At 40.5% G+C, this 11,640-nt stretch overlaps 1 protein-coding gene across 2 annotated transcripts in view; it reads right to left on the bottom strand.

The window, feature by feature from the left end:
• Window positions 1-11,640, bottom strand: part of SMURF1 (SMAD specific E3 ubiquitin protein ligase 1) — a 37,938-nt gene that overhangs the window by 16,589 nt on the left and 9,709 nt on the right. For both annotated transcript variants that reach the window (XM_063430270.1, XM_063430269.1), the window contains exons 4-8: window positions 10,042-10,175; window positions 8,025-8,090; window positions 7,868-7,943; window positions 2,449-2,687; window positions 1,347-1,431 (exon numbers count right to left, since the gene is read on the bottom strand). In XM_063430270.1, coding sequence (XP_063286340.1) covers window positions 1,347-1,431; window positions 2,449-2,687; window positions 7,868-7,943; window positions 8,025-8,090; window positions 10,042-10,175 — 600 coding nt within the window. The remainder of the gene's footprint in view (window positions 1-1,346; window positions 1,432-2,448; window positions 2,688-7,867; window positions 7,944-8,024; window positions 8,091-10,041; window positions 10,176-11,640) is intronic.

The following is an 11,640-nucleotide window of genomic DNA, read 5'->3' as shown; positions in this document are numbered from 1 at the left end:
TCGATATATACACTCACACAGTTCTGCCTATGGCAGTTTCCTACAGGTCTCTTCTACAAATTCCTAGCTGGCTACAGTTCTGCTCATTATGACAGATGCACACCTTTATAACACCCCCCCCCCCCCTCAAGTGACCCCCTTAAGGTTAGGGGTCGTATAAGGAATTGCCTAGTTTGGTTCTGCCTCAGTTTCACACACAATCCATGCTGCGGTACAGTTTTTATGAGCACAATCCATCATACACTACTGCATGACCTTTATTTGCCTCCAACCACCCACACTCAAATGTTAATGCCTACCCGTATGTTTCTTCTCCCCCCCTTCTTTCCCTTCTTAGCCTCTCTACAATGTGCTTCTTACAGCATAAACCGTGTCTACCAACTCCTCCATGGCAGCATATACTCTACCTACTAAACAAATGTTTTTCAAATACAGTAGCTCAGCAGAGGGGAAGGGGGGACAGAGAAATTCAGTTTTCAATTCACAATACAGTGTTTAATAAATAAATCCCATTTACGATACGAAAAATAATGCAGAATGTATCGATAACTACTATGATGTTGAAAACAATACAAAAATCTTAATTAGATGCCATCTGGTCCTCCAGTTCAAACTAAAAGTTCAATAGTTGATTACATTGTGTACTCAGCTGTATATAAATATACACACACACTACCTAGTTCTCAAAGACAAGGGTAAATAAAACCACTGAAACAGAATATTGTTGAAAATAGATGGAGACTGGTTACAAATTAACAATGAGTAACAGATGTGTTCGAAAGGATAACATTCCCTAATCAAATAAAGGTGTTTGTTCACTTAGTACATTGTGTTAAAAAAATGTAAATGAATAGGACGATAGCACTAGTAATTGTGAACATCCAAGACATTCAGTACTTTAGGTCTGATCTTACAAAATGTATGCAAAACCACCGATCATGATCAATGATTGAAAATCTACGTTTCTAAAACTAAATCTTACATCAATAATGTACACGTGATTTTGTCAAATGTCCCTGCATAGGTTTGTCTAAATTTTGACAGAACGGTCTAGACCATGAGTGCCAAAAGATAGATTCACAGATGTTGTAGAACTCCAACAATGCTTTGCATGCCTTTAGAATGGCAAAGCATCATACTGGAAGCTGTAGTTTTAAAACATCTGGTGGATTAAGTCTAGACACTACATTGTCTTAATATGACGCTTTGTTAACACACATTGTTGCACTATATTAATTATGCACCTGACTACTTACAATGCAAAGACCACATACACGAGAAAGAATAATGGGGCAGAAGCCAGTCAATACCAATGATTATGTTCCAAAAAGTTAAATATAGTTTACCTTGGTATTCTTGGGTCATGCCACGTGCTAACGCCAGTCTGTGTGTGCAAAAAGTACACCTGCCCATGAACTGTAGTCCTTTGCTCTATGTAATAAAAAAAAAAAAAAAAAAAAGTCAGATATTATTCTTGGATGCATACATAGTGAATGTGTTTAGAAATGCATTTTCTATATAATCTGGGTGTAAATTTAACAATAAAGCCTAATCACAAGAAATCAATTTTTGTTACATTTGATCAATGGAAATGTGACCCTTTATCATATTAATTTTGTGTGTTGACTCAGCCTTAGTAGGCAATAAACTATCACAGTTATACGAGGTTTAGGCCTCTTATGCAAAACAGGAGGAGGAGACCAAATGTGAGGCATAAAACAGAGCATGTGAAGTCCAAAGTCTCCATAGACAAAACAAGCAGATTTGCAAAACTCAGCAATGAGAAATGAACAAATTAACTTAACATTATGAGCTCAGGCTAGTAGCAGGGCTATTCCCCAAAAAACATACATAAATACATTGAAAAAAAAAAAAATGTATTTTTTCTGCACGTTACCCAAACAATAAAACATAGATGGGACATGGTAAATAATAGGGTGGACATAGTCCCTCAGTGTGAGGGATACTTTAAATACTAACTGTATTGTACCCCTCCCCAACCAACGCAGGCAAGTGGGGGGAGGGGGGAGAAACCTAGCATCCCGTGTCCTGACCTCCACCCATGCAGTCAAGTGGGACACCTAATAAGAATAGTAATGGGGGGACCTAGTGTCTCCTCCCCCGGCCTCCATCCATGGCAGCAGGTGGGGGCCCTGAATAATTATAATTTAGGAGTGGGAGTAGACATGCACTGCCCACTTCCCTCCCCCCAATAAGACCCCGCTCCCTTTCCCCTCAAATGGTTTTATGTTCCTAATTCCCCAACTACACCGTAAAATAAAATATCAAAATATCTACCTACTCCCTTATGGCTAGTAAACCAACTAATCAGAGCACTCTGATAGCTAAGTTAACTATTTTTAAACAACTACTAACCTATTATGTATATTTTATCAGACCTACATTCCATTAGAACCATTACTTAGTGACTAAAACACATTAACACACCATAACAATCAGGCAAGTCCAGCGGCTGATAGCCTAGTGGTCGGTTAGGAGGTGTTTGAACATGATTTCGGCTTTCTGTTGCATGGTATCTTGGTGTTTGGCCTTGCTGATCCTGGCTTGGAGATTCCAAAAATCTGCAGTTTCCTCCCCCAGCTGCTCCTGTTCCATCAGAATAGGGAGCTGGCTCCTCTGTAAAACAACTCATTGGCCGCACTGGACCAGACAGTTCACAAACAATCCTAGGGAACAAGACAAATGGAAGGGTAGAAACCAAAACATTACTATAGCATACGTTATGGCTCACAATGAACATACCAAAAAAAAAAACCAAAAAAACTAAAAAACACAGCCATCCACATTGGAAACAATGGAGGGCAAAGGTAATGTCTTCACCTGATTAGCTACAGGTAGATCCACTAAACAGTTCCAACAAGGACACTTGAGAGAAGTACAATTTTAAGGTCATTACAAAAAAATAAAGAAAAATGCTGTTACAAAAATTAGAAGGGAATTATTTTTCAGTTCTCTGCCTTGCAAATATAGTATTTCAGTAGATTTGTCTTGTATATGGGTTCAAGCCCAATGCTTTAAGGCAGCAGATCTAGGGAGTACTGCTTCTTAATCTTTGCATGCAAATAATAAAAAAAAATCAAAAAAAAAAAAATCAGTGTTTAAGACGAAAACCTAGTCAAGAGATATACGGAAATAAAGTAATCCCTACTTTGTCTCAGATTTCCTCCACCCAACATTTCTAGACAGTGGGTGGAGCTAGTGCCTTCTAGAAGTGTCAATCCCCCAGATGATTGTAGAGAACAGGCTCTGTCTTTGGAGGATCCCGCGGTCTTACTAGATCCTCCATAGACCTCAACACTTGCACATGCGCTCATGCCAGGACCTGAAGCAGACCTGCCAGGAGAAGATGGCAGTGGCCACTAAACAATTATAACCTCTCTTCCCCACCCCCCACCTTTACCTGCTCCCCCCAGCCACTAGACCTCCAGTGACCATGTCACCATTGTTGATTTTTGTGAATTCTGCAAAGTCTCTAAAGGTGACAGTGCTGTTTCAAGGACCAAACCAATTTTTGCAGTGTGTGTTCAACTACAATTTCCATCTCTCTTTTACTGCACGAACACATTATATACGTTTTTTTTTTTTTGTTTGTTTTTTAAAGGACAAAAAAGGCTTTAATTTGATATGTCATATACATTTATAAATTCTTATGTTAAGGCAGAAAAATGATTGACTATTTACGTAAAGGTATTTTGACACCCCTTTCTTACGCAAAATGCTACTAAGGAGCTTGTCAATGCTCTAGTAATTTCTCACATGGATTATTGTAACCCTCTCCTAATTGGTCTTCCCAAAAGCTGTATTGCCCCACTATAGTCTGTAATGAATGCTGCCGCCAGATTGATTTTCCTCTCCAGTTGAGACACACACACACCTGTCAGTCCTTACATTGGCTTCCTGTGTCCTATAGGAGTCAATTCAAAATACTAACCCATACCGATAAAGCATTGAACAATTCTAGCCCCTCATATCTCTTCACAGATCCGTAGGTATGCCCCCTTCTCTGTCTCTCCGCTCTGCCCATGACCTTCTCCTGTCCGCACCCGTGCAGCCAACTCATGCTTGCAGGACTTCTCGCGGGCAGCTCCCTTCCTATGAAACAGCCTGCCTACCATCAGACTCTCCCCTAGTATTCAATCGTTTAAGAAGTGCCTTAAAATCCATCTCTTTAGGAAAGCTTATGGCCTTCCCGAGTAACCTCTACTTCACAATACCTGCATCTTGCCCTCTCCTAATTGGCAGCACTTTACCCTCTCCTCCAACTCTGCTTCACTCCCACCTTATTTGATTGCTATTACCTGTCCTAATGTGTTTTATACCCCACCTCCAATCATAGGCGTGCGCACGGGGTGTGCCGGGTGTGCCTGGGCACACCCTAATCCCCGCGGCACGCCTATGGATTAAGTCCTGCAGGAACGGAGTTCCTGCACTTTTTATGAGCAGGAACACCGTTCCTGCAGGCACTCAGCACCCCCAAATGCCCCCCTTCCTCCCCCTGTCATGGGGGGGCAAGAGGTGATGGACCCTAAACCCCCCTCCTCCCCCAGTCGGGCGCCTGTCTTTATCTCAGCCGCGGCGAGGGAGCTGTGTGCTCTCTGCTCCCTCTCGCCGCGCGCCGTTTGCTGATGCCGGAGCCGGAATATGACGTCATATTCCGGCTCCCAGCTACAGCAGACAGCCCGCGCGGTGAAAGGGAGCAGAGAGCACACAGCTCCCTCGCCGCGGCTGAGATAAAGACAGGCGCCCGACCCACTGGACCCCAGGGACAAGTCCACGCCAGCACTCCAGGTAGGGAGGCTGGGTGGACATTTTTTATTAAAAAATAATAATTTGTGTGTATATGTGTCTGTGTATGTGTGTGTGTGTGTGTGTATGTGTGTGTCTGTGAATGTATGTATGAGTGTGTGTCAGTGTATGTGAATGTGTGTGTGTATATGTTTGTCTGTGAATGTATGAGTGTGTGTGTCTGAACATATACACATACATATATATACATACACACACATACGAGTGTATATTATGTTTTTGGGGGGGGGGGGGGAATCTTGGGAGAGTTCCCACACTTTATTCCCCAGGACTTTATTCTCCCCTGTCGCCTCACACAGAACCGGCGCTGAGTGCCGGCTCTGCTCTAAGCCTCCATGGGCCGGCGGGGAGATCAAAGATCTACCTCACCGGCCCACAGCAGCATGGAGGGAGGCAGGAGAGGACCCGGGGAACTCCAGACAGCAGCTCCGCCAGGTTCCTCTCGCGATATCCAAGCGTTGCCATGGCAACGCTCAGATCTCGCGAGAGTTAACTCTAGCCCCGCAGGCTAGAGTTAACTCTCCACTGGACCACCAGGGAAGGCACATGGCAGCAAGGATCCCCCCTCCCTACATAAGGTACGAAGGGAGGGGGGATATTTACTAATCTGCCCCCACCTCCACAATCCCTCCAAACATACAGAACACACACACAGCACCCACACACAAACAGCACCTACAGAAATACAGCACACACAGCACCCACACACATACAGTACACATACAGCACCCACACACAACACCCTCACACACAGCACACTAACAGCACCCTCACAAATACACGACACCCACACCCATCACACAAACAGCACCCTCACAAATACACATCACACAAACAGCACCCTCACAAATACACGACACCCACACCCATCACACAAACAGCACCCTCACAAATACACATCACACAAACAGCACCCTCACAAATACACATCACACAAACAGCACCCTCACAAATACACATCACACAAACAGCACCCTCACAAATACACATCACACAAACAGCACCCTCACAAATACACATCACACAAACAGCACCCTCACAAATACACGACACCCACACACATCACACAAACAGCACCCTCACCCACACAGCACACTAACAGTAGCCTAACAAACACCCTCACCCACATAGCACACTACCAGCACACACATCAGCACCCTTACACACAGCCACACAGCCACACAGCAGTGTGTGTGTGTGTGTGTATATATATATATATATATATATATATACACACACACACACACACACACACACACACACACATACATACATACATACATACACATGCGGCGTGTGTTTGTGCTTTAGGGTGCACACCCTAATGCAATAGGCTGCGCACGCCTATGCCTCCAATAGACTGTAAGCTTGTTTGAGCAGGGTTCTCTTAAACATTATAATATTGCAAAGCGCTATGGAATATGTTGACGCTATATAAATGGTAATAATAATAATAATCTCAATTTAAGTGTCAAACTCTGCTAAATATTGTAGTACAATTTTGTTTATTTCCTGATTTATTAACACACACGTGTAAAAAAAGTTTTGTTTTTTTTAGATAAGTATTTAAAAACCTGATGTGTGCGACTACTGTACAAAACTCTATATTGTGTTCAGCTACAGCGCCATACAAGACCTCACTATTTCAATTTTTACAGTTAGAATCTTTATATATGGATCTGATCATGTTATGGCATGGGTATTTTAGCAGTTTGGCTGATTAAATTAACCCCACAAAGTCCTACCATTTGTGAAAGTAGAAACTCCAGGGTATCAAATATGGTCTATATTGTGCATTCACATGATGCCATTTTATAATTATTATTTTTTTATTTATTTTTTTTTTTACATACTCTTTACAATTTAACTGGCTATTTCTGAAAAGATGTGCCACTTATCGACTCCTCAAATTATGCTCCACAAACATTTATGAACAATTCCATATTCCCAATGTATGCCTTTGGCACTAATTTGTGGAGTTACAGAGCCAGACTATTTCAGTTTCTACAAAAAGAATTTTCATAGATTAATTTGATGAACCTATTCCGCATTTTCGTGGTTTCACATTTCAAATCCCCTCATAAATGCATAAATTTTGTGAAAGCAGACCCCATGTGGTATGTCATATGGTATGTTGTGAGCATTATTTTAGAACTAATTTCTTCCAGGGTTTAAAGTATTTTATTTTGAAAATATTTTTATATACACATTGTAATTTAGCGGTTTATTTTGTAAACTTGATATGTTCTATTGTAATAATAAAAAAATTCAAATGGGTAAAATCGAAGCATTCGTAACCTGGATCAACTACTATACCAAGGCAATGTGTTGCCTTCTGAATCCTCAGCCTATAAATTCAAACTACCAAACTCTGAAATTTTCCCATACCTTAGAGTTCAATACTTTAAACAAAAATATCTATTCCAGGCAAATAAAAAGGATTAGGATATTGAATACGCTATTTGGGGGGCATTTTATCAACCCACATATTTAAATTACCCCATAAATGCATACCTTTTACAAAATTGGACACCATGGGGACTCTTACACAATATATTTTGAGCTTTGCAATGCAGTTTTGTGGTTTTCACTTTTAGTTTAACATTTTTACATATGGATTGCATTTTTATGCAAGGTTTTAAAATAACGTGTCCCATTGTAATAAAATGTTCTTAGTTATACCCAGCAACATCTCCCAAGTACAACTACACTGCACATGGATTTAACTCCTGCTGGTACCTTCTAGTGCATGACGATCTATGCAGTCACTAGACTTTAATGACGGCATACACCGCCATGTGGTCCTTAAGTGGTAAAGACATAACTTTCCAAACTAAATATATTTAATAGTAACTTAACTAAACTGGAATATGTTAAAGTTCAAACTTGCTTCTTTTTTTTTTTCTCTTGCAGGGCATACTGGTGTCAGTTACATGGTGAAACACACTTTAAAGCGCTACGGAATCTGTTGGCGCGATACAAATGGAAATAAATAATAATATAGTATAAAATCATATTTGACACAAAGTTTTTAACTTACCCATCACTGTTCAAAAGGCCTCTGCAATCCACTACAGAACCACCTATGCCAATTCTGTCCCGAGTCTGTAAACTGACTAATAAAGATTTAACAATTAGACCTAAAATAAAAACATGAAAAATTCTAGTATGAAAAAGAAAATGGAAAGAAGACCTACCTACTATTTGTCCCCGTACGGCATCGCCGTCTGTGGGATTTAATTTGCATAAGTCCAAACGCTGGTCTGAAAGTCAACAAAATAATGCACTGAATACACAGTTTTATACAAGTGATCATTTGAATTTTAGGTACCTTGAGGAATCAACAAACCCATTATAAGATAGTAAAATAATAGTGGGGAGGCTTTACAAGGATGACAAAGCAGTAGGGAGATGGGATGGGGGCGCACTCTCCCCATGATGATCTGGTGAGCAACAAGACCAGATTGTCTTGTTTATGTTTCTATTACACTGGACAAAATTATAACGCAACACTTTTTTTTTGCCCCCATTTTTCATTAACTGAACTCAAAGACCCAAGACTTTTTCTATGTACAGAAAAGGCCTATTTCTCCCAAATACTGTTCACAAGTCTGTCTAAATCTGTGTTAGTGAGCACTTCTTTGCCGAGATAATCCATCCACCTCACAGGTGTGGCATTTCAAGATGCTGATTAGACAGCATGATTATTGCAAAGTTGTGCCTTAGGCTGGCCACAATAAAAGGCCACTCTAATAATTATTTTTTATACTTCTTGGTGAGATTTGGGCAGATTGCGGTGTCTGCAGTTTGCATGAAAAACCTCAGGTAGATGGCCGCAGTGTATTGCGGAACCTGAGTGTGGGGCGAGTGGTTTCCTGTATAACATGACCTATCATCTTCTGAATATTTTGCCCGCAACGCACCTGACCAAGCATACTGGGATTCCCTAAAAGATTTGATAGGCTCACTGTCCCATGATAAGGTGTTGACGGGAGGCGATTTCAATGTGGGGCGGTGTCCAATGTTAGACGTTCCAAGCAGGGTGAAGGGGGGACAAGATAAATGAAAGCATAAGTACATTAGATGCATGGGGGGGGGGGGGGGGGGGGGGTACAGCACTGATACCACATGCTACATATTCCAGAATTGAATTGCTGGATAAACAATATAGGATTGGCAAAAGTTGACAAGAGAAACCATCCAACAGCATTACTTTGTCATTGCGTTCAGGTAGTTATATTAAACCAATCACATCAAGAGAGACACCACAAACAGGATTGTCACATCACCAGAAGACATAACCTGCATATTTACTCCAATGTATATAATATTTTTAGGGGAATAGAGAGAACATACTTACAGGAGATTAAGTTAGGTACCTGTAACTAAAAGATTTTGCAAAAACTAGTGAGGGTGCAACAAGCAGGGCATACTCCATTAACCTTTTTTGAGAAACCATGCTTAGATGAAACTACACAGTCAGGTTTAAAAACACTATACCAACATATAAGCTCCTGGTCCGATGAGTAGGGAAAGCGGAGATACATAGAATAATGAAATGCCGACCTGAGTTATGTACTGGAGGAAGGGGAGTGGGTGGGCATTTGGGAGACGTGTCAAGTCCTCTATATGTGTGTGCGTCTTCAAGAGCAAGCAAGTCTGTTAAGCTCTATGGAATGGGCAAAACTGCCACAGACTAATGTTGGCAGGAATGTAGAAAGGAGGGGGACAGAGGGACATGCCCCCAAGTGGAGAAAATAGGGGGAGACAAAAAGGAGGATATCAGATATACTACACAGGCAGTTTGAATTGAATCAATGGCACTTCCTATTTGCTTGGCAGATGGACAGCACCTGTGCCAAGGAGCATAAGCTATTCAAAATGACAATTTTAGCAAAAATGAACAGCTACTGCTCAATCTTGGTTACAACACGAGGTCCCGATTCTAGCACTAGTCATCTCAAAAATAAAAGAAACCCCACTCATGGACAAACGGATGGCGTAGGTCAGGAATACACTACCCAAATTCCAAAAGGTCTGGGAACAATATTGTGAACGATAAGGCAAAAGGGGGAAGATACAATAGGCCCTTAGCACAACCCCCCTTGGTGCTTTTCTTTTTTTTTTTATATATAATTTAATTCTATATTTTTTCAGATTGCAAGCTAGTCTAATGAAGTAACATGGGGATACAATGTAAATAGTTAAGCTTACAGCCTGTGTCCTTCAGCCTGCTGATGGCATTTGAAAGGAGTCGAACACATCCCAGGAAGCCAGCTCCTTGTCTCTTGTGTATTTTCTTGTGATTCCAGACACCAATTGTGATAGAATCCATTTTCCCAATGTAGCTAAATAGTAAACGGAAGAATTTATTAAAATGCACCTTTAAGCACTCTGATATTTTTATTAATATATATCAAGAAAAAAATTCATGACTGATAAGGTTCATATTTGTTACTTACAAACGCATCAACAGCGCCAGATCCTCGTTACAGGACCTTAATAAAGTTTTCCATCAAATGGATAATATTTGGACATAAAGGACGATTTCAATCCGTTTGAGGAACGGCATTCAAGTCCTGTAATCAGGACCCAACACTGGTGATGTATTGTAGGTCTAGTGGGAGGAAAAACCCATCGGCACTTTCATACGGCGAGACTATTTGTTTTGTGTTTTTAATAATTTATAACACTCTGCCACTACACTAATCAGTTTTAAAATATTTGTTACTTACTGTAACATTTTATTCTTCAATTTCAATAAGTGAAGACAAAGGATGCACTTGTAACCTATTTACATGGAAAACAAACTTTTTTTTAGAAAAATTTAACCCCTTAAGGACCAAACTTCTGGAATAAAAGGGAATCATGACATGCCACACACGTCATGTGTCCTTAAGGGGTTAAAAGGGACACTGCATACACCAGTAACAGCTTCAATTCACTAAAGTGAGAGTTGGTGTCGCCTGGTGTAATTCTTCCACTCAGTGTTAAGCCCTTTTTAATGGTTTAATGCTAAATAAAGTCCCCAGTAGCACATCCTCTCTGTGTTTTTCAGGCTAAGAAAGCATTAGCCAGAGCAGCAATGGGCGGCTGTGAATGGCCAAGTGTCAGTTAACCGCTTTCAGCATCACGTCATGTATATAATGCTCAATAGCGAGTAATGGATTAATTGATAGGTGCAGATATAAAAGGGCTTATTGCATTGAATAACAAAGTTGCTCAATATTGAACATTATATACCCCTTCAGCGCCGAGGGGGGGGGGGACTCCAAGAGCATATAGTGCCAGGAAAACGGGTTTGTTTTCCTGGCACTATAGGATCCCTTTTTAAGGACTTGACACTCCTACAGTGATTTTATCCATTTTTAAGTTGATTATATTATAAACTGTACTGCTAAAAGTGTGGCTAAAATTATAGTTTTCTCAAATCTATTATGCAATGGTTGTCTATAGTATTCAGAGTCAAGACAGTTTTCCCATTAGAAAAACGGTGGACAAACAAAGATCCCTTTTAGGTGTCTGTAAGACACTGACAGAGGTTTTTGGTCCAAATACATGACCCATCAGGTTCATAGTTTGCTTTTCTCTAGACAAAAGATGTATTGCAGTTCATTCATACAGGTATGTATTTATGCCGAATAATAAAAAAAAAAAAAAAAAATGTATATATATTTTCATATCCTGGGTTTATATATTGTGGTTTTTTTTGTATCAGTTGTAATCCAGAGTAAATAACACTGGCAATAAACTCTTTCCAGCTGAAGGACTCTACTTCTAAGACTCTTTTTTTGAGTAAGAATTAACATGGTT

The sequence above is a fragment of the Pelobates fuscus genome, chromosome 8 (assembly GCF_036172605.1).
Source record: "Pelobates fuscus isolate aPelFus1 chromosome 8, aPelFus1.pri, whole genome shotgun sequence".
NCBI lineage: Eukaryota > Metazoa > Chordata > Amphibia > Anura > Pelobatidae > Pelobates > Pelobates fuscus.
Note: the sequence above shows the minus strand (reverse complement) of the source record. Positions and strands in the feature narration are given on the sequence as shown.